Source organism: Seriola aureovittata, chromosome 2, assembly GCF_021018895.1.
Source record: "Seriola aureovittata isolate HTS-2021-v1 ecotype China chromosome 2, ASM2101889v1, whole genome shotgun sequence".
In the NCBI taxonomy this organism is placed as follows: Eukaryota; Metazoa; Chordata; class Actinopteri; order Carangiformes; family Carangidae; genus Seriola; species Seriola aureovittata.
The window spans coordinates 5,572,666-5,597,245 of record NC_079365.1 but is presented as its reverse complement, the minus strand read 5'-3'; the positions used below and the strand labels follow the sequence as shown (position 1 = coordinate 5,597,245).

Here is a 24,580-nt window from a genome sequence, read left to right as displayed (position 1 = left end):
GGAGTGTAAGGTAGTAGCTCTATTTTATTGTTTGTTATATGACAAGTGCATGCTAATGAAAAAAGCCGGTTTTAATTTCTCTGCTGCACCACAGGGAAATCTAAGATACTAGATCTGTCCCGATCCGACAGTGGAGCTGTAGAGTGCAGCCGCCTGAATGGGACAAATATGTTGAATTGTCAGTGATTGATTTGTTGGGCCCCAGTCCCCTTGTACACGGCAGCGTATTGACCCAACAGTCACCTGACATTTCCATGAAATCTTCAAGTGGGTAAACAGCAACACAGCTCCGGGATGAGAATCTGTCCCAGGGCAGCGTCTGAGCTGTGAGCGAGGAGAAACGTCCTCCTGGGCCATGCCGGGGAGGTGTGAGCTCATACTGGGAGGGTGATATTTACAGGACACTGAGATAAGTGGATAAGTGGAGGCTGTTGAAAGCTCCTATATCAGAATATTTTCTGGTCTCTCTCTATAAAAAAAAAAAAAAAGAAGAAGCCTACTGACTTTGAAGGGGCATCTTCCAGGGCATCAGCGTCCTGCTGGGTGAGCAGCTGCTTTCTGCACCAGTTAATAGCAAGCTGAGGAGTGTAGTGACAAAACGCAGCAGCCTGCCTTGAGATATTTTTAGTTCAGGGGCCTCTGTCAGTTGAAGTCATCGCGCACTTCCAATAATTGGAATTACCATAGTTGCAGACTAATCCATCAACATTAGTCAGAGGGTGTCATTTGCAGTGGTTGGGACGGGCAGCGCAGACACAGGTGTCCTTGTGTGCTGAATTATCACCTGAGCAAATAATGCACCTGAGCTGGAGACACAACAGAAGATTTGCATGTTTGCCGTGGGGAAATGAAGTGGATTGTGCGTTGTTGACTAGCTTAGACAGCTGCTGTCAAATCATACTTTTCCCATACTAATGATGCACATCATTCACTACATTATTAGATTTTTTTTTACTCTGTCAAGTATCAAAAGTCCACATTACATGTCTGAGTTAGACGACGCTTTGAATTTCCTTCAAAGAAAATAACAAAACATAGCTAAAAATAAGCAGGACTATATCTATCATTTTGGACACTGAGTTCATGTCCTCTGTGTAGGTTCCAGGAATTAAATAATGCAGACAGAAGCAATTTTGATAACTGAGTAATTGTTTATTCACCTTCTAATAATTAGTCATTAAACAAGCAAAAAAATGCCTCTGGTTCCATTTTCCAATTAAATTAATGCTTTTTTTTCTATTCTAAATTCCTTGTAAATAAAATGTATTTTGGTTTTGGGGCAAAATGAGAAATTTATAGACATGACCTTTCATCAAAGAAAATAATTATTAGTTGCAGCCCAACTAACCATCTTTAAATGCAACTGTTTTCAAGGCAGAGAGCGTTAAACTAAAGGTATTTGGTCGATGTGGAGAAGACATTTATATCATTATGTGGGGACATAAAAAAAAAAAAATCCAGGAAATGTAATTTAGCATGAATAGAAGGAATGAATGTTTTATAATGTTTTTGAGGGAAGTAAAAAGTATCTGTAAATCCTGGCTCCAGACTTAAGTATAAGAAACTACTTCTTAACTAGTGTTGGACATCTTTCTGTTATATAACAGTACAGTTATATAAGAACATGGAGAAAGAGTTGATGAGTTTTGATTGTAAATCCTTTAAGATTTATGTAGTTGTCCATTTAGCTCTGCAGGCTCCACCCATGACTCCATCTCCATATCCACATTCCTCTTGTCACGTCTGCTGTTGAGAGATTCAGCCAGTGTCCCGCTCTGTTAGGTGTAATTGATGCGTCCTTACACTAGTGTTAGGAAACAGAAGAGCATGCTGGGCCCTTTCACAGAAGGTGAAGAGCAGCATCCTTCATTGAATAATGACAACACTCCTAACCACTACATGCTTTGGCCTTGACCTTCTCTGTCCTTTACTAATCCTTCCTCACTGTTTCTCTCCTTTCCTCATCTTGTCTCGTTTCTTCCATCAGTATCAGCCCTGTCGAATGTTAGCTCAGCTGTTAGCGACAGCTTTGCAAATATCAGCTGGATATCTGGAGGAGGGCATGCAGAGTTTTATATTGCGTATATGAACAACCGTAAGCTCATATTACCTTTTTGTTTGTGTTAGTTTCTGGACTGTGTTAGAGATTCTGTAGGTGGAACATCTAATAGCATTCGCTGTGTTGTGTCTGAAACGGTCCTCTACCAGATTACACTAGTTTTGTGTCCTCATGAGCACTAACCCACCCTGATCATTCACCCTCTGCACAGGTGAGGGTCACTGGAAGATTTCAGAGGCCTTAAACACCTCTAAGACTTTCCACATCATTGACGGGCTTGAACCTGGGACTGAGTACACTGTGCGCCTTATTCCTAACAGAAGAGTTGAGAACTCTAGTATATTTGAAGATGTTATCACGACCAGGTTCAAAGGTGAGGAGAGAAACCCAAAAAGCTCAAGTTAAAAAGAAAAAAAGAAAAAAAAGAAGAGAGGCAGCAGAACTGATTGACCTCTCACTGAACAGAGTACAGGTGCGCCGGCGTGACTCAAGCCGCAGCGCATGGTCCTTTGTGGTGTCACCGGGATTTAGACTCGCTGAGAGGAATTACATTTGTACAGCGTCCTTTACTTGATTAATTAGACAAGCAGGATTAGCTGTTTAATATTAATATTGGACCGTTTCCATCAGCGGTGCGCCCTAACACCTCCTGCCTTTGCATCAGATAGGCTTTGTCGATGTAAACATTCAATCAAGTGTCCTGATGAAAAGGCCAAGGCGTGTCAAAGTCACTGGGTATTGTTCTCCTCAGGTCTGGCCAGTATCCACGGAGGAATATCCACCCAGGGCTGGTTTATCGGCCTGATGTGTGCCATCGCTCTCCTCACACTCATTGTGTTGATCGCCTGCTTTGTCAACAGAAATAAAGGAGGAAAGTATTCTGGTAGGTGCTCACTCACAAGCACACACACTTCACCTCGCTTGAATACTAATTGCCACATCATTATATTTCTATTCCGCTCGTTTGTTGCTAGGAGAGAAATTATCAATCATCCTTGAAGCCACTGCAGGAATATGTAATCTGATAGGTTGTTTTTTTTTCCCCAAACCTGAAAATTATTGTAATGCAAATTTATACATAAAATAGCCTTGTGTATTGATAGGAAAATGAGCATTTTGCACTGTATGTCCAGCATTTGAATGTTGCATTATTTAGACACGCAGCTTTTTCCAGCGGCAATCCAAACAAAGTGCAGCACACAGCGAGACAAAAATGCAAATGCTGCACATGGGGTGGCTGCGCGGGGAGCAATGACATAAGCGCTGTGGTGTCCCAGTGTTATCCCTCCTGTTGGGGACATGAGAGTCCTTATCAGCTTTATTATTCACAGCTAATGGCCATCAGGTTGTCGTCTGGGCAGCGATCGCTTCACTCGTCAGCAGAAAAAGAGCGAGGCGCAGCTCTGTCCTTTGTTTTCTCATTAAGTTCTCATTATCGCCCGTAGCTCCAACAACCTTTTCTTTCATTTGCCTGAGCCATGTGGTTTTTTTTTTCTGTCACACCACATGTCGGACTATGTGTTTCTTTATCATGAATGTAAGATTTATATAAAAGTAACAACCCAAACTATTTTACATGACAAAAGCTACTTTTTTATATAGAAGGAGATCTATATTTAGAAAAAACATTTGTAAAAATGTAGATTTCAGTAAATTTAAATTTTGTGATTTTTTTTCCATGGCTTGCATTGAACTTTCATCCAGTGAATAAGTGCAGGGAATAAGGGACTGAGAATCAAATAACGTTACCAGTCAGGGGACACAGTGATCTTCATTTGCAGGATTCTCCTGAGGAAATCACTGATATCTTCTCTACATTTTGTGAGCAGTAAAAGAGAAAGAAGACCTTCACCCAGACGTGGAGTCCCAGGGCATGAATGACGACACATTTTGCGAGTACAGGTAAGCGTAACCCTCAGAGCGCTATTTCACCACCTCACTGCAATTCATGCGCAACAGTGTATGAACTTCTTCTTCTTCTTCTTCTTCTTCTTCTTCTCCTGGCGGTCGTTTCCATTTTCTCCTCTCAGTAATTCTCTATGCCTTTCTCCTCTTGCTGAAAAGACAACCCAGCATGCAGCAGGTTCACGTGGAGCCTCACACTTCTGCTGTTCAAGACATTTGATGGACTAAGTAACTGGAATGTATGTGATAAACAGCAGTAGCATCCCCGATCTGTTTACACATCAGTGTTGTTGGATTGTTAGCCTCCCTTTATAGGCCATTGTGATCTTAGATACGTTGTTGTGTTGGTCTTAGACGTGTTAGACATGTGCGACATAAAGGGAGCAGCAGTGCCGTTCAGATGCTGCCATTTTCTGTCCTTATGGAGTTAAAAGCAGCCTGCCCAGCCCACAGCAGGAGGCTAAAACCAATCAGTGTAATTGAAAGCAGCTCATCTCCAGGGCAGTAATATCTGGGCACGTTTCATTAATCCTGTAGTGGTCCAATTCATATCAGTCCACTGCAGTAAGAGTCCTAGTCTAATTCCCCAATCACTGGGATCTGCACAAGACAAATGCTGATATGATGAACATAAAAGTGGCTCAGTGTGACAGGGTTTATATTTTGTCAGGTTGCTTCCAGGTGCTGGTCACACCAGCTGATGTTAAATCTGTCACTGAGTTTGAGTGTTAAGCACTTCCTGAGTTTGTAGTAACTAGTAATCAGGTCACACCATTAAAATGCCAAATGACATTAAAACACCTTAGCTAGTAAAAAAACGGTTGCTTGGAAACATCTTTGGCAGTGTCACTTTAACTTCACCAGTAAATATGACACTTTTAGGGGAATGGACAGAACACTAAACTTAAAGGAATAGTTAAATATTCTGAGAAACATGCTTATTCATGCTCTTGCCTACAGAGAGTTAGATGAGATAATCGACACCATGCTCAAATCTGTCCGTTCAATGTAAGGCTACAGCCAGCAGCAGGTTAGCTTAGCTTGGTACAAAGACCGGAAAGAGGATATAACAGATACTATTTCTTGGCTTGAGTCTCTGCTGGTTGCCTGGCAACCTCCCAAAAATGACAAGAGGAGGTGCAGGAAGTCACTGCTCCCAGCTAAGATATAGTCCAGCACATAAACTCTTATAAAACCTCAACATGTAGGTTTTACACTTGGGTTTTTCTATGGATAAAAAAATGAGCTATAACATGTTAATTAGAGAGCTTTAGAGGTGAAAGCCAGGCTAGCTGTTTCCACTGTTTTCAGTCTTTATGCTAAGCTAAGCTAAGCTAACTAGCTGCTGGCTATACAGACATGAGAGTGATATCAGTCTTCTCATCTAATTTTTGGAAAGAAAGCAAATCTGTGCCTATTTCCAGAACTTTTCTTTTAACTGCCAATCCTTTATGAATGTATGTCCGACTTTTTATTTATATGTACATACAAGTAGAAGACACAACATGGTCGCACTTACAATTTGTAAGGAAACTACTACTCAGGTTACTGTGTGTCGTAGCCAACGGCAACACAACAAAACGTTTAACTGTGCCCTTAGCTCTGAGCAAGGGTTGCCACCTTTTTATGTGAGAAAAGGGACATTCAGACCCCCCCCTCCACCCCCGGTGATGCAAAGATTTTTTGAGACAATTACAGAACTATCAAGAGTAATAAAAAAATGTTGCCTGATGCTGATTTGCAGTTAGTATTAGAGATGAAAGGCAGGGAGAGAGGATGACATGCAGCAAAGTGCCACGGGTCAGACCCACACCACTGCGATTTGGATTAAACCTTAATCACATGCGCTCTTCCAGGTAGACCACCAGAGCGTCTGCTGTCGTCTGCATTTTTTCAAAGCAGACAGAGCTCATCAGTCTATTGCCAATTGATAAACTTCTCCAATCGACTTGTAGGCTACAACTGGTTTGGTTGTACTTGACATTTCATTATTCACAGCACTCGGAGGATATAACATGAACCAAAATACGGGACAAATTGATTTCATGATGTATTGGTTCAATACAGGACACAGCATTTTATTTTCATATACGGGACGATCCCATATTATGCAGGACGGGGGGGCAACCCTACTCCGAGTTAACCTCTCGCTAAGGCTGTAGTATAAAGACAACAGTCACAGGCACAGTTCACTATGTCACACAGCTAACAGTGTCTGAGCTAACATGTTTAGTGATGCCCTCACAGCGTTTATTAAGAATGAGTGGCTCACCTAACCAACATTTTTTTGGTAATTTTGTAATATGAAGTATATTGTCAATATTCAGTCAGTATCAAACAGAATTTCATCAGGTGTGGGGTCAGATGTGTCGACCGTATTCAGTATTTCTTTTACCTTGTTCGGGGTTATACGTTAAAAGCTTGTTAGCTTTGTTAGCTATCAGTTATTGGCTGTAGAACAACTAATTTCTAGAGATAGTTTGTGTTGCAACCTGTGTAGATTTAGTCTGTTAGTTAATCCCTTGCCTGGCGTCGTGGTGGTGCCATGCCAGAGAGGACAGTCAGCGATCTCCACCGCTCTCTGACCTCTGATGTTCGCAACAGCGTGGCGAGGGCTGGGCCGTGTTTAAATTTAGTGAGGTGCAAATCTGCACGTAGTAATCACTCATTATAATTAGACTCGGTTACAATTTAACAACAACTGGCACAGCCGACTCCTGACTGACAGGGAGCTCTAAGGCTGTATTGAGAAAGTTAGTTACTTATGAACCAAATCAAATAAAAGTACACACCATTTAATGGTCTCACAGTTAAAATGCAGTTAAATTACAGAGCCGCAGCATGTGCAGCCTCAACATCAGCACCAGTTTAATGTCCCCTTCAGCATCTCCCTTCTCTTCTAGTCATCACTTTGTCAAATGCATCGATGTATGTATAGCGTAGCGATTAATATTGTCTCAACATATGCATCTGTTTGATTATTTCCCATTGGTCAGCCAGAGGTAAACAGTAATGCTAGTCACACAGGCTCATCGTACAGGCAGTGATTGCTCAAGCCTGCACGCCCGTCCGCTCCAATAAGCCATTGAGTGAAGCCATGAGTGAAATGAGGTGATTCTAAATCCACTGTGCCTCTCTTGCAGCGACAACGACGAGAAGCCACTGAAGGGCAGCCAACACTCGCTGAGCAGAGAGATCAAAGCGGGGGACAGCGGGGACAGTCTGGTGGACTACGGCGACGAGGACGCTCAGTTCAACGAGGACGGCTCTTTTATCGGCGAGTATGCAGGGCGAAAGGAGAAGAGGGTGTCTGCCGAGATCAAAGCCACCGTTCAGACCCCGGCGTGAGGAGCGGAACCGCCATCCATCCTCCCCTGGACACCGTTTTCATTAAACCTGCTGTGAGGAACAAATGAAAGAGGAAACAGACATTATCCATACCGAGCACAAGTTTTGTGTCAAATGTAATGCGTCATTGCCAACTGCACACTGCCATTCTCATTTTATGAAGCTCTGTTTTGTCAAGTTGCAACAGAAAGACCATTACTAAATACTGTGTATATATAGTGTATATTCTATGTGTGGAGTGTCTTTTTTTTATAATTATTATTACGCAAAACATGTAGAGGGCTTGGATTTTCTTTTTCTCTCTCTTTCCATTACTTCAGCTGCAGTACTGTTTGTACAAATGTTAGGAAAATTTCACTCCCCATTGCTCATGGTTTACATGCTGCTTTGCCTCTGATGTCATCTTGTAGCAGACCACACAGACACAAGTGGGGATATCAAGCTGATATTTTTCAATTGGAGCAAATATTACTGACCTTTTATATCTGAAATTGATTCATTAAATATGATGTAAGATGTGTATAAAGGTTGCTTATTAACTTATTTTTCTCAGTGGTTTTATACCTGACAAAATAACAAGGAAATTTACATATCATTTCATATCATAAACATTGATTATTGAATCGCCCTGTGATGCTAGAAGAAAGTATAATTTAGTTGTTATGCCTTGTTTATGAACATTTAGATCCATTGGACAGTATAAATTACAAAACTCAGACTGTACGTACTGCTGTGCCAGATGTAATCCATTACAGATTACACTATTCTCCTGATTATGAAGTTGTAAGAACTTGTAGTGTAAATGAGTAAACCACATTTTTATCAAAATCAAAATAGCTGGTGTTTTTCAAACAAATGACACAGGTGAAGTTTCTCTCAGTTTTACCCCAAAAAAGGTTTTACTTTTACAAGGAGCCACATAAGGTATATTGGAAGAGTTCAACATTTTGGGAAATACACATATTTGAGAGAGTTAGATGAGAAGATTGATACCCGGTCCTGTAGCTCTTTTAGCTATACAATAAATATGAAACCACACCCAGGAGCTGGTTGTCTTAGCTTGGCATAAATACTGGGAAATAGCTAGTTTGGCTCTGTCCTAAGGTAACAAAATACTCCTACCTGCAACCCTAAAGCTCACTGATTTACATGTTATGAGTCATCTGTTTAATCTGTAAAAAAAAAAAAAAAAAAAAAAAAGAATGTACATGTATTAACAACATGTTAATCAGTGTGCTTTAAAGGTGGTTGGCTTTTGCTAATCCAAGACAGAACCAGATGAGCTGTATCCAGATAAACTAAGCTAACCGGCTACGGCAGCATCACCTTTAAAGGGGATACTCCGAAGATTTAGTATTGCAAAAGACTTGTGCAGAGACACTTTAAAAAAAAAAAAAAGAAAAAGATTGTAGCAGCAGAAGCCAGTATATCCTGACTTTTAGTCCCCAGCATGATTCAGACTCCAGGAAAACTGGATCCTATATTTCCCATAATGAGGCTCAATAGCATCTTTCACCAGAAACTTTCTAACTCCACTTCCCTGGATTGTAAAGCAAACTTCCTGCTTATAAATTTGCAGTCTCCAAAACACTATGACCTCATCAGGGTTACTTCTCAGAGTTGACTCCAGAGCCTCAGAGAATGTTGTATTTGTAGGCTGATTCATACTCTGCATGATCATTACACCGATTTCAATATGTGAAGTTGGTGGAGTGTCCCTTTAAGAAGAAAATACATTCTGTATGCATACCTGTAATGCGTTATAGATTTTCTTTGTAATCAGATTACTTTGATCTGGTTGCATATTTGACATTCACCAATATTCTGCTGATACAATATCCTGTAGACATCAGTTTTAACAATCCTTACTCTGTTACTTCCAATATACTGCCATTCAAACCACAAACAGTATGCTGTTCAGGATTAACATTAGAAGAACCGTGATCAGAACAATCACAATGTTTTGCAAAACGTCAGCCATTGCATGGTAAGAATGTTAATTGGTGTTTTTTGATGTCATTAAATTGCTTTACTTTCCTACTTTCTGGTAATCTTTCTGGTAGTCTTGACTCCCTGTTTGGTCACAACCATCAATGACGGAGTATTATTAATGTTCTCGATGCCTATAGTACTGTATGGAGTTTCCCCACAGATGAATACCTGACTGAAAGAATCTCTGCCTTTATCTCCACTCAGCAGTAAAAATCTGAGTGAAGAGAAAGCAGCACCTGGAGAAACATCCTCGTTCACTCTGAATAAAATGGCAGATGTTGGGGTGTCGTGTAGCGTAGTGGTTTAAGCAGGCGCCCCATGTGTAGAGGCTACAGTCCTCGCTGCAGTCGGCCCCGGTTCGAATCCCGCATCGGACGGCCTTTCACTGCATGTCATTCCCCCTCTCTCTGCCTCCCTGTTTCCTGTCACTCTCCACTGTGCTGTCCATTAAAGGCATAAAAAAAGCCCAAAAAAAGGCAGATGTTTGACAGATTGTTTCCTTTCGCAGTGTGACTTTAACAAATGTCACGCTAGGGTCAAGTCTCTGTCTGAGTTGAGCATCTTGTTTGATTACTTTGGCTGCAGGAGAGAATCATGAGAAATCAAAGCAGTGGGCACAGACAGGCGCTGGATCAAGGAGCGGGAGCTGTAATCATGTCTGATGGTTGATAGTAGGGAGTGGAGAGTGTCATTGTGAGGGTTCTCACTGCGTGGTTTCGCGTCTGCCTCAAATACCCTGTCATCACTCAGCCAGGTTTGCTTTAGCTGCTGCAGTTAGAGGCTTCAGCTTCCACATGCACGACCTTCAGGTGTTAAAAGTGGACGCTCTGATAGCTGCACTGGAGGTTCTCAACTACGTGAAAAGCTGGATGTGTCTCGACAGTGTTGGGGAAACTTCTTACAGAGCATATTTCTCCAACATAATGATCGCTCCCCTCTGACAAGCTGCACACACAGCTAGAAGCACAACTAAAAAACTAACAGCACGAAGTTAAAGGACCTGTCTGAATTACATTACATTATTATAAACAACACTTACATGCCCACTGAAAGAGTTTTTGATCACTGCAATAATCTATTGTTTTCTGACTGTATATAAAGATGGATGACAGTATAGGTCATAAATCCTGCCCCCCTCCATGTTAATAGATGGGACACGATTCAAATAAAAAAATCTATGTACACATTGAATAAGTTTTAGTTAGTTTCTGTCATTTGCTGATGTATGATCAAGTGTTCATTTTCCTGGGAAGTTTGGTTTTAATTAGTTATTTGAAAGAAGTAACAAAAGGGGGTGTGACATCATGATTGATAACTGTGATTGACTTGCGATTGAGTCCGATGGGTGTATGGGTGAGACCTTAAAAGTGTGGCTCCACCCCCACTATCACTACTGCACTGAATCCAAATGACGTCACCAGTGCAAAATGGCAGCGCCCTTATCCGACATTTTTTGGCTTCTTTTTGGTAAAGTGGGAGGAAGTGGAGATGTGTTGTCCATTTTTATATACAATCATTTTTCTCCTCACTTCTAGCACAACTCTGTGTTGGGGAAAACATCCAAAGTCCTCAATCTTTGTGAGAATATTCAGTTGAAGCTCATTTGAGGCCTCAGCATCTGAATTAGACAAATTAAGTTCAATCAGGAGAGACTCATTTGTGTAAACAGATAAACTTTTATTGCCATGTGAAAAACAAGAGGAAAAGTGAGATATGTGAGAGTCTTTGGCGATTAGATCCCATCGTGATGTCATCATATGTGATAAGGGGGTGAGGCTGTGTGAAGTGTTTCCCCCCGGGAATATGAAGACTGCAAGTGGATGGAGTGGAGGAAGGTCGCAGCAAACGCACTGAAATGACAGCTGATAGTAGGAGAGAGGAGAACAACTTTTTTTTTTAAGAATGACAGGGACAACGTGATTGGCTGGTTGAGATCGTGGCAATTGGATGCCGAGCAACTGAAGTCAGTTGATTACAAGGAGTGAGGTGAGAGACGGAGAAACGAGAGAATTGGGAATGGAAGCAGAATATAATGTAGATAGTCTTCCTGATTGAACTTAGGCTAAAACCTCATTTGCTATCTTACCTTACGGCTTTAGAAAAGTGAGCATAAGTCTTTCAACATGGGCATGTACTGTGTTGTGACAGACTTGAAAAAATAAACTTTACAGCCGAAATAAACATGTTTACAGCCTGGTACAAAAAATGGTTTTGGTCTCTACGGCTAATTTCCTCCTTCATGACAATTGTAACTGGGTGAATTTTTATATAACTCATCCATTTACATTTTATTAAGGCTTAAAGTTTTGCATAATTGAGGGTGTGGCTGCTTTGAGTGACAGATGGCTGAGCGTATGCTTGCTACAAACCAGCGTTCACTGAAGTTGGGCTCCATATACACTCCACCTGGATTAGCTGGGAGCTGGTTGGAGTCAGGCACTGCCAAGATGGTGACGGCAGAGCGGCCCACTAACCGCTCTTCAGAAACCTAAGTGTGACATCACGGAGGCCACGTCCATCTTTATGTACAGTCTATGGTTCTGAATTCAGTCAGAAGCTGAGCTGAACACAAACACACAAGCACACTCCCAATGATACGGTGAGTGCACCCATTAGATTACACAGGTAACGTACAGGTGTTACATTGGCTGTTTCGGGCAAATAAACACAAATAGTCCAGCAGTCAAATATGTGCAGGTGATAAGAATTGAAATGTTTTTTTCTGTCAGAATATTCTGACACCTGCAAGTAATGATCAGCTTACATGCTGTGAATTATTCAGCCAACTAGAAACTACAGTTTCAAGGGGCTAGCATGCCTTGCAGCTAGCGTGTTAGCATTCCTGAAGTTCAGGTTCAACACCAAAATGAAAATGTAGATGTTCTGTTCTGCAAGTGGAATTCTCGGGATTGTTCCTCTGGAGATTTGAGTGGTTTTAGTCAAAGTTACAGTTACAGTCTGTGAATGGATGAAGCTTGGCAAGGACTGTGGAAAGTTGAACCACATAAGTTTTCAGGTGTAGGGGCAAGAAAGTACATTTCAGGTGCCTGGCTTGAAATGATTTGTAAAAAAAAAAAAAATCAACAAAAATTTTTTTGTCTGTTTTTTAGCATTCAGCATCCACCATAGGTGTCATTTTAAAAGGTGGCAGTTAAATGTTGGATAGAAAACTGGCTGTGTCTACTTTGGATTCACCTCAGTTACAGTACAACAGATTCTTGCAGTGACAAGTTTTCACAGTGGAGAAAAGAAGCAAAAATAACCAGAGACTTTTAGAACCACTGCTGCAGCATAATTCACTTCTCTGTCCATCTGTAAGCACAGCAGGTTCAAAACACTCACATATTCAACCATGTATTGCTTCTGCTTATAGCATTAACTTTCTTGATTGCGTGACTGAGTTCTCTCGTGAACACACTGTGCTATATAAATTAAGTTTACCTTTGTTTGTCAACAGTTAACACAAACCTTTCAACTCTTTAGAGGGTGAGTAAGATAGAGAATATATTTGGATTGGAACATCAGTTGTTGATTAATACATTTATATGAATTTTAAATGTATTTATCATTATGCAGTTTTTTACCTGCCCTGCTCCTTTTTTTTCATTTTATTAACTGACATTGTTATTTTACACTTTGCATGTTTTTTATTTAATGTTTTGATAACCATAAGAAGATATATTTGGTTTCAGAGGGGCTATTTGTAAGTTTTCATGTCCATCACTGGAGAGAGCTCTAGGTGAGTAAAGGAATGAAGTTTGATGCTGAACTTGCAATGTTCTTCTAGACTAGTGAGTAAACAGCTGTTAATGCTAATGTTAGCTATGTAGCAATAGCAAAACTTACAAATAGCTCCTTTAAGTACAAAAAATGATCTCAGTGTAGTTTTACATCTCCTCTCTCAGGCTTCTCTCTGGAGCTCCAGTCACAACAGGTCAGTGAGCCAATCAGAAGAAAATCTGAGTGACCCAATAAAAATATAGCAGATTTCAGGTAAACATTCAGAGAAAAACTAAGTCCTGCAAAGCTGGACTGTGGGTGTGTGTGGGCGGGGCTTGGGACATGGATGAGTGCAGTGACTGCTTTGTTGTGACAACACAAAGTTACAGAAGTCCTGACGGCTCATTTTAAGGCTCAGTTTCTGAATACAGGCTGTGTGCATTTCTCTTCACAATATTGATATAGAACTTAGACCTGCATTATAATAAAAAATCTCACTTTGTACAATATTAGACCTTTAATACAAGCACTTGAGTATCTCAAATGTCTTAACCCTTAGCACTGTGATTAAAGAAAGCTTGACAGGTTGTTTCCGGACATATTTAAAGGTTTTCTTTGTTATTTAACAAGCAATGAGCAATGATGGTAAAGCTGCTCTGAGCTGAGCCATGCACAGTCGAGGAGGCATCGACCCCTCTCACTTTGCTTCAGCGTTAGCAGGACTTAATAATCTGTGTATTTAAAAAAAAAAAAAAAAAAAACTGATACAAAACAGTAACAGCCCCGGCGCAATAATGAGTCTTTGATGCTCATAACTTCCCCTGCCCTTATTATCATAGCATTTAGCTTTATGTGTGCACCGACCCAGTAGATATGAAAGACCTTGCTATTATACTGGAGTTGCACATGTTACATCAGGTGTTTTTCAACCAAAGTTTCTTTTCTTTCCTTAAATTTCATGACTGAAGAATTGATGTTGCACATTACCAATGACTTTTTGCATTAGACAATGAAATATCTCTGTGATAAGATAGTAAGAATGCCCAAAATGAAGAAATGTGTTTGTAGGACCAAATATGTACAAGGGGACTTCGGGAAGAGGATTCTTTTCAGCACCTGCTCCACATCACGTGCTCCTAAATAATTACTGTTTGTACATAATCCTGGTTTTGGTATTTTACTGTCCTTGACTATGTCTAATCAAAGAACTGAAGCAAACTGAATTTTTTAACTTTGCTGCAGGAATCACTCCAATCATCCATCTTGAATTTTACCAGTCAACATTTCAGCAGTGCCTGGCTACACATTCATTGGGAGTAGAGTGGTTAATTTAGTTTCTTTCCAAGAGTGAGATGAGAAGATTGAAATCAATCTCATGACAGCAACCTCCAACTGCAAATGTTATTAATGACATATATGTCCCTATATCAAGAGTGATGTTACCATATACAGTATGTCACCTGTAAGGGCATATTGTTATGATCTGACTAAAAATGCAGTTCGAACCCCAGAGCAGATTCAGGCACTGAACAACCAGTAGTGTGCACACAAAAGTTATTTCATTGAGATCAGAGAGGAATGCTGGGGGTTGAATGCATGGCTGGTGTGGAGCAGGTGAGTGGTCTGAGTGGGAGCAATAGGTTCAACAGGGGCAAGCAGCATCACTGGAGTCGGCAGTAACTGAAAACGGAGATAGACACTGGTGAGGGATATTCCAAGACAACAGAAGTAATTAGTCACAACTTTTAGCTGAGCTCTGGTAGTAGCCTGAAGTGTTACCACAGGGGCAGTGGAACAATCTGGCGATGAGTGAGGGAAGAGCTGGTGTTTTTATACAGAGCTTGATGATGGATGGAAAACAGGCGAGCCAGGTAGCCAGTGCTGCGCCATGCTCCTGTTGAGAAGCACACACAGAAAAGGTGAGGAGACACAGGGGACGACAGACAGGGAAAAACACAGTCACAGAAGGGGCTGTGACAGATATATTATTATCATATACATCCTGAGGATATATGAAGATATGCATTTATAACATGTATGAAATACCCATAGTAAAACTTATATATGTACATAAAAATAAATAATATTAAAAATAACTATATGATGAATTTTTTTATGGTATAACATGTTGCAACCATATATGCTAATGATATATTCAATTTATATACACAAGTTTATAAAAATAACATACATATAAAGAATTCTATATACTTATATGTTTCTATCTTTTAATCTTGCCATTGTGGGAAAATGGCCTCAGACTTTTGGAACCCACTGTATATAATATGAACATACTGTATACTGCATTGAAACATACATGGTACAAAGGAAAAAAATACACCAACACTGTGTATCCGCCCAGATGGACATAAGGTCTGCCAAGAACTAGCTCCACTGCAAACTTAAACTGCCATTTTTATGTTTGTGTTTATGTACGGTTTAAACAAAGATATACACATTAATAAGTGAGCTTTACAGGTGTCGGTAGGTCATTTTTTTCTACTTTAGACGGAGCAAGGCTAGCTGCTGCTGCCCCTTGTTTCCAGTCTTTATACTAAGCTAGGGTAATGCCTAATTCCAGCTCCGTATTTAACACACCCAATTCATACTGATATTCATCTACTCATCTCACACTGGAAAAGAAAGTGCTTATTTATGTTTTCTGACTTGTGGCTAGTGGTGTGTCCTTTATTTGACTGCCACTGCGCGACATCACGATGGAGCAAATTTGGTTTTCAATTAAAGTCTCTGAGATAATGTTTCGTGAATCTACTTTGTGGTAAACAATAAAAATGAAATAAAACAAACTATCAAAAATAAATGAATAAAAATACAAGATGTCCTCTTTGATGTCCTTATAGCAGTAAAAACATTTGTCTAATCAAACGGCGCAGACTGTACCTGCTCATTGTTTTGGTATTTACAAGCCTTGCAGTACCAGGAGAACCTTGGCTATGATGACTTATATGAATGTCACACACACACACACACACACACACACACACACACACACATACAGGCTCATTGTGTTGTGTGTATGGAATCACCAGGGTCACATAATTAATTTGACAGTGATGTATTCAGGTAAACTATAATGTGACACCCCTGGAGCAGCGCTAAGGATAGAGGTGAAAAGATTTGCCTATAATGTGAAAGCCATATAGTAAATTCGCATGTATTCAACCAGTCTTTCCATGAGTTATACTCAACATATCATCCCATGACCCCAGTCCATTACAACGGCAATGTCAAAGACTTAAAAAATGCTCCTATTGTGTGTCCGCACCTCTAATGGAATTCACAGCAGGCAATAGAAGAGACCCTTTCTGCGGACATTGCCATTTGTTGGGCGATGAATAAAGAGGGAGGGAAGGTCAATGACTTAAAGCACAAGGTGGACTTTTAAGAGCTCCAGTGATAGGAGAGAGCCTTTTCTCAGACAAAGCACTCCAACAATATTTCATCTAAATCAGACTTCCTAATAATACAGAACAAATGAACGTCAGAATCCCCTCAAAGGTCCTGCAGTGAAAAAAAAAATAGATGCATTAAGAATAGAGGAGAAATGGGCTCCTTACCCTGCCATATAAATCTATTCTCGTGTTGCCAAAAAAATTCTGTGAGGCTGGCATTACAAAAGCAAAGGAAACCAGTGGATCCAATTATCATTTCACAGTGTAGGAGTGATAAAACGTCTACATGCTGTTGCCTCATGCCAGATGACTTCATGTTCCTTGATAAAAGAGGAGATATTACAATCTGTTTCTTCAATAGACAAAAATGTAAAGCCACTCTCTTGGCCTACCGTAGTCTAGATCAGAAATAATAAGTGGAAATTAAAGCAGGGGATGTGTGATTCATACAGTCAGGTGATGAGGAATCCTGCGTTGCTGTGGCGGTGAGGGCTCTACGCTCTGAAGCACTGATTCATTTGGAGCGCTGCAGAATTTCCGGTGCCGGCACAGGCCCTGTGACTCTTTCAAAGCGCACAGGCATCTGGGACATCTGAGGGACTGATCTCAACATATCGCACTCGCGCTGCAAATGAATTGGTCCCCCAGGTCTCCAGAGCTGTCAGCAACTCACTTTGTATGAGAACTTCATTCATCAACACATTTTTTTCCCTGAGCAGCAACTTTTGAAAAAAAAAAAAGGGGGGCGAAAGAAATGAAGCAAGACTTTTTTTTTCAAGTCTTGGCCTTCTTTGGTGTGCTGAATATACATGTGGCATTGAGGAACATCTGTGGAACTAAATCATGGACTGGTGCCTGTCGAGCTACTACATTTCTCAGGTGAGGCGTAGTACCAATGGATACTGTATATTTGGGTATGAACACTGGGTAGCACCTCATTTATAAGTGTCCTTAATTTTTTAGGATGTTACCTGGCCAGTCAAAATATAAATTTCACTTATTTAAAAAAAAATTGTTTAAAAGTAAATATTAATAGTTTTTTGGAAACTAAACTCTTCATATTTTTAGCTTACAGTTCTTGTCCAGAAACGTCTTGGCAGGGACTAGGGTTGTCAAAAAAAATCCATATTAAGATACTAATCGATACTAAAGATTAGTATCGGATTAGAAACTCATTTGCAACAGTATCGATACCAAGAGTAACGTCTTCATCTCCTCCGGTTCACACACAACTTCATACACACTGCAGACAGGCAGGCACTCAGCCCCTCCCTTCACAAGCAGCTCAACACATGAACGCCAGCTGATGTTCACAACACTGAGCTGGTGTCGCCAGCATAAAACTAAATTAACAAGTGCTGCTGCTGAAGGACCTTTGTGACCTGTTTTAGTAGAAAATGTAAAAAGCAAAAGTGCCGTTTGGAATTATTTTGCATTATTATTTTACCTGGCCGGCATGTCATATATACAGTGTACATATATACACCTTACAGTAAGGTTAGTTAGGTCAGTTTGTTTTTTTTGCACTACCTCAGACAACCTTAAAGTAGTGTTGTCATTGATGTTATTGTTTGTATTGTTCTAATATTTATTTGAATTTGTATTATTTTTATTGCATCTTAACATTTTGTCATTTTTTCTCCCTGTGGTATCGCAAATGGTTTTGAGTATCGAGCATTTTCCATTTCAACAATGTAGAGTGTCCCTCCAGTGTAATACGTCAGGAGGAGACAGAAGTGCTGCTTGCAAGGCCCAACCAGCTGCACAGAAACACTAGAATTACCGCCTTGTGGTTGTCTGCCTCCGCCAACCAGACAAGCTGCAGGAAATATGGTCACAATCTGTTGCTGAGTTACAGTGTTGAACAATGGCCAGAGGTGTTTTTGCTGAACATTCTGATCACAGTGAAGTTGACCTTTGACCTTTTGGATGTAAAATGTCATCACTTCATTACTTTATTTATCCAAAATCATGTTTTGTGAGGTCACAGTGCCCTTTGATCTTTACCCACCAAAATCTAATCACTTCGTCCTTGAGTCCAAGTGGATGTTGGTACTGAATTTGAAGAATTCCCTCAAGTTGTTTGTGAGATATTGTGTTCATGAGAATTTGACATACGTACGGACATCCCAAAAACATCTAGCCCTGGCTGTCGCAGACACAGAGGCAGAACTAGACAAGGGGCTGCTACAAAAACTTTTTGGGTTTTATTCATTTTCTTTCAATTTTACATAGTGTAAATATTTATTCCAAATCTATGCAGTAATACCAGATTTTTCTGTCGGAGAAAGGACCGGGCTGTGACAACCACAAACAGCTAAACAATCCTGTATTTGACACTTCTCCAGCCGAAAAATATGCCTTTAACTGACAACTGAAAACCAAATGAAATTTCTTTTTTATTTATAATCATTTAACACCATTTTTTCTCCCCATCATCGACACAGTGTGTTGAATACTGCTGAACCTGACCAGGACAGACTCTGCAGAATGTGTTTGGTTGAGTAAACCCACATTTGCCTGAACCCGTACTGAACCTGCAGACCGTCACTCCGCCACTGGAAATTATTAATGTAAGATTATAAATTATTTGTGTGAAATAACTTACATTAAAAAAATGCCCATGAACTGACCTCATGAAGTCTTAATTTCTTCAAACAAGTGGAAAGAAAAATTGCCAGTGAAGTAAGCTCACTTCCCACACAAATTAAGAGTCTGTTTCTTGAAAAGCTATTGAATAGTACAAATTGCTACACTAAGAAAAATTACATTTGATTGAAAGAAATGACTGAAATGATTGGAAGCAAGTTCATTTATCTCATCGCATTTTGCATCTCGTCTTTTTTAAGAAAAGAAGATTAAGACTCAACAGTTCTGAAAATTGACCAGATAAGATGCAGATTTCTGTAGTGCAGGGTAAAAGTCTATGCAACAGGATTTATAATAATCATGTTATCCTGTGGCAGACAAAATACACAATTTCACGATCAAACATTTCCCAAAATTTAATGAAAAGAAATTTAATCATATGCTGTATATTTTCTTAAGGGATCACCTTAGAAATAAAACAGTCTTTTTCAATGTTGCAGTCAGTCTGTTTTTGTTATGTCACTTTCTCCAAATCTTCAGAGCTCATCTAAACAGGCGTAGAAACATACACTTCTTCAGAGAAGGAGCAGTTTTAACATCCAAGTATTTACACAGAATCTATTGTATGACACTTGAGCGCTGACTTCCTTGTGACCCTATTTGAGAGGCAGTTGCGAGGGTAATGATGATTACACAGCAATGTCAACTGTCTGGGCACAGCCCTTGATGTTGTGTCATCCAAACTCTCAGGCAACGCAACACTTTCTTTCTGGGGAGGTGATAATTTACTGGCGAAGTGTGGGAAGCCTGGAGTGCAAGAATATCCTCTCAGTATTTGTGAGAGAGCCAGCGCAAACTGACGTATCTAGCACAGACAGATGCTGAATGTGGGCTCAGCTGCCACCGATTTGGGAATGTAGGCTATGGGGGAACACATTGCGGGGCAAAGGTAGCAGGAGACCCAGGGGAGGCAGGCAGATGGGCCTATATTAGACAACTCAGAGAGCTCCTCTTCTCTCTGGACGCAGCCCAACACAGAGTGAAGCATCGGCCTCTTCAGATCCAGGTGGCTCCATGTTTAACCTCATCTGCAGCCACGTGCTCACGCCTTGTTCTGTGCTGCTCTGCTACGTTCACAGAGATCTTTTCTTTCGACAGTTACGCCGTCTCACTTTAAAGCTGCACTGACACAACACTGACATATTAACAGCTTTTGAGAGTTGATCCAGTGATGTGTAAGAGTTGCCTATGTACTGTATAAATTCATCTAATAGACAGCTATATTAGCATTAGCATTGCCTTTCTTGCCAACTGATGTAAGTCTAATACTTATTCTCCTATTAGCTCAGTTTTGGTTTAAACCGGCTGCTAAATGTTCCACTGTGTTCACCAGGCGTCGCTGATGTTGCCTGTCTGCTGTTTGGTGCTGGGCAGGGAGTGCACTAGGATCATCAGAAACCAAAACTATGAGCTAAAAGAAGCTAAAAGGCTCTGAGCCGCACAGTCAGCACCACCTTTACATTAAATTGATATACGTCATTTTATGACTTCATGTGACTCCACAACATTTCATGGCAGGTTAATCATTTAAGTGGTGATGCTTAATACTGAAAGTCTAATTATTGTTATTCTATTTTTTTGTCAACATGCTAACACTCAGTCAGTGATGGCTCGCACTGCAAAAAGTGTTGGCTATTGCTGGCTATTGGCTGTTTTATTGCATCAAAACAATTAAGTGCATCACTCCTTGTTATATATTTAGAGAATATAGATGACTTATAGTGTGTGTGTGTATGTGTGTTGTTGATGTAAAAGCACTGGTTGGTGCAAATTTTTCATAATTCCAAATAAACCTAATAATTATTATGTCCCTCCCTGCTTCTGCACTCACTTTAATGTTTGATGCAATATAAGACAAACTGGGTACTTCCTTTTAGCAGTGTGTTACTGTTAGCATGTTGACAAAATAATAATAATAACAATTATCATACATATAGTGTTAAGTATCAACACTTAAATGATTAACCTGCCAAGAAATGGGGTGGAGTCACGTTAAATCACTTATTACATATAACGGGCAGATCAGTGGATAATTACAGAAAGTCAAAAGTTCAAATGATGATTAAATCCCATAAAGCTCCTCCACAGTAAATACTCCCCATCTGCGTGTAACGTGAACTGAGGGGTAAAAGGGTAATCCAGGAATTGCCCCGAGCTTGTATTCAATAACAATGCAATTTCAGAGCTGCTTGTATTATTTATTGAAGTGCTGTTGAGGGCACTGAACAAATTTTCTTTATTGTCCAAATGGCTCCTTGCAAATCCTGCTTCACTGTATTTGGGTTTGACAATTATTACCCTGGATACAACGTCCTCTGCAAAGGACAAATAGACTTTCAATGTAAGTGTGCAGCGATACATATGTTAATATACCAAATCTGTTGTCATAAGCTTTTCAGGGCATTAGCTGTTCAATTTGCAGGACATCTGGGGAGGGTGTATTGCAGATAGCCTGATTAGAATATATGGGATTCTGATGCAAACGTAAGCAGCTCTCCTTCAAATAAAGTTTTATACCAGTGTTACAAGGAATACTGGGGGAAAAAAATCATGGTATAATGATATTGCACCTGTGCTAGATTTTATTTTCAAAGCTGTGCAAGAAGAGGAGGAAAAATCACTCACTGTGCAAAAAAGATGCAGGCAAAGTAAGGTGAAATACTGATGTGCAAATAGAAATAGAAATAGAAAACAGTCTTTGGCTAATTGAACAAGAAATCAGTCCAGCTTCTTCTTCAGTGCATGTGGTCAGCAAACCTATTGTGTGGCCAAATTTGTTATAGTTTTAATTTTACTAATGTGTGTTATCCTGCAAAAACCGCTGTAGTGTAATCAATCAGACAAAGACTCTTTCTGACACTCTGCTTGGTATGAGGCAAGGTGTGTCCCCTGGGCCCCGGTCCTAGCCTAGGGTAAGACTAATGACTCTCTGGCTTGAGTGGGCTCAGCCTCAGTGTGGCTCCCTCCCCACTGGCTCCCAGCTGCTGCAGTGTCGACCCGAAGGCTCCTCCGCTCTGATCCAATCAGGTGAGGACTTGTGTTATCTGCCGCTAGTTCAACTGCACCGCCAACCTCACCGGGAGAGGGGGAGCTTCAGAGACAGGAACAGGTATTTCAAAGATTTGGTCCACATTTTTCACACCAGTTACTGCAGGATAAGCTCTGAGCCGATCCTCTCAAAGTTGGAGGGCACTTTGAAATACCCTCCAACTCTGAGAGGATCAGCCTTGGTGCACTACAGTCATAGCAATTTTGACTCTGATGACTCTGACCTTCAGGAGGAAAAGAGAGTGGATAAAATAGCAAGCGCAAAAATAATAAACAAGATTTTACTTTGAAACAAAACGAAACATACCTCAAACGAGCTGTAGTGAACCTGCGGAGAACTGAAGCGGGTTATTGATCAATAGCTGACATATTCACTTCAGGTTACATCTTTGGTCGTCAAAACTCACTTTCTGTCCTTTACCCTGTCTGTTTGAGAGTCCTCTCAAACTACAATGTCCTCAGGCAGTGGCACCTTTTACACCTGACATTAGCATGCCGCCCGGGCTCCATACTTCATGTCTGGCATACATATTAAAATCCTATTTCTTTCTCCCTCTCTGAAAATTTGTCATGCATGGATCTCCTCCAATATCTTGTACCATTCTGCCAGAGCCAACGGCACGTCCGTCATCACAAATGCATGCTGAGCATATAAGCATTGTTCAAACCCACATAACCTAATTTAAAATTCTATACAAGATGACAAGGTTTATATATTTTACTCTTTACTATGAGGGGAAATGTCCAATAAGACATCTAGGACATTTCCATGTGATGTAATAAGGTATTTTGGGTTTTAATATTAATTCAAAATCATCATTATCCTCTTCACTTACGTGCAGGAAGCTGTAGGAAGCTCCTGCTGTGCACTGAGGTTGTGTCCTCACCTGCACCGGTTTGATATGTTGGTGATTGGCCCTGAGCCTCAGTGGGAGGATCTGCTCCATCTGCAGCCTCTAACAGGAGGGATGTTGTCACTGTCAAGCCACAATTATCCACTGGTTAAATTTTGTGTAACTGGCATCAGACTGCTGCAGAATCCTCCGCGTTTATGTGTACATCAAACATATTATTCTACAGTTTTTACTGCAAATCAACAGGTTCTGGATCACTTAAAATCTCATTCTCCTTTAATAACTTAATTTGGATCGTGTTGATATGAAGATGGTCATGTGTCATTTTCTCATGTAAAACAGGCAAATCTAGACTGAATTAAACATTAGAATTTTTTTACAAATAAGGAAATAAAACATAATAGGTTGTGAACCCTTTAAATTGTTCAGTGACCTAAAACATGACTCGTCTAAGTCCGAAAACGAGATGAAGAGAATCCAACTGAACAAGTAACACACACACACACAGACACACACACACAAAAAAAAACACGTTTTCATTTATATATCTATTGAGCAAAATGATCAAACATCACAGGTAGGTAAAAAAAATGCCCCACAGACAACACATTCTTCACAGCTGCCTAATGTTTAATTAATCTGCATGCACCTCAACACAAAGCGTTTCCTTTGTGTGGCCTGGAGATCAGGTGTATTGCATTTATTTTTGTTCAGCAGCAACACATGGAGTTGGTTTCATACAGATTTTCTGTACCATTGTCCTCTCCTACAATCACTTAAGAATGAATGAACTTAAAAATTAGCCCATAGGTGACCTGTGCAGCAGGTTATTATCACCCATAGTAACGTTTTGTTGCTAGGCAACATCTAGTGGTCATAGTGATTATGATAGGAGCAAAGGGAAAAGTGCGGCAACATAATAGAGGTACAAAGTCCATACAAAAATGGTTGGAGTTGATAGATGAGTCAACAAAACACAAGAATCTGACACAGGAGAGTGGTGTTCGATTCCCAGGTGAAATTAGCAGTTTGTGTTGTTTCTATCAGCCATGACTGTTCGACAAAGTTAACCACCCAAATCACAATCTTTTCCTAAACCTTACCAAGCCATGACCGTTATTACAATAACCATGGCGTCAAAGGTAGCTACGCCGATGTCGGTACAGTTAGTGTGTTTGTTATTGTAACTTTGACAACCGAGGTTTGGTATTCCTGCTGCAGTGGCAAACCGTGACTATTAGAGCTGGGACTTCAGATCAGCCAAAACACCAAAAAAGCAACAGGGCAAAGGATTTTGCTAGGTCCAGCGGCATGCTGCCAGGTAACTTTATTTTGTGTAGTTATAGATGTTGATTTTAAAAGTAACTAAGTAGATTACACAGGGAAACGAATACTTAAGTATGAGTAAAAAATACAAAAATATATCAAAGTACAAGTACCCAAAAGAATGACTCAATTACAATAATTTGAGTAGTTGTAATTAGTTACTTCCACCCCTGGGAAATATAAAACTAGACTGCATTGAATGTGGAGAGTAGAAAGCAGAACTCAAAGCTGGTCAGCAGTGCAATGTATCCATCTGCGCTGTGAAC

At 40.3% G+C, this 24,580-nt stretch overlaps 1 protein-coding gene across 5 annotated transcripts in view; it reads left to right on the top strand.

Moving 5' to 3' along the window:
• The window catches only part of chl1b (cell adhesion molecule L1-like b), a 68,088-nt gene extending 58,736 nt beyond the window's left edge, over window positions 1-9,352 (top strand). For all 5 annotated transcript variants that reach the window (XM_056388829.1, XM_056388812.1, XM_056388820.1 and 2 more), the window contains 3 exons: window positions 2,811-2,942; window positions 3,889-3,961; window positions 7,108-9,352. In XM_056388829.1, coding sequence (XP_056244804.1) covers window positions 2,811-2,942; window positions 3,889-3,961; window positions 7,108-7,312 — 410 coding nt within the window. In that variant the 3' untranslated portion in view covers window positions 7,313-9,352. The remainder of the gene's footprint in view (window positions 1-2,810; window positions 2,943-3,888; window positions 3,962-7,107) is intronic.
• Window positions 9,353-24,580: the final 15,228 nt, after the last annotated feature.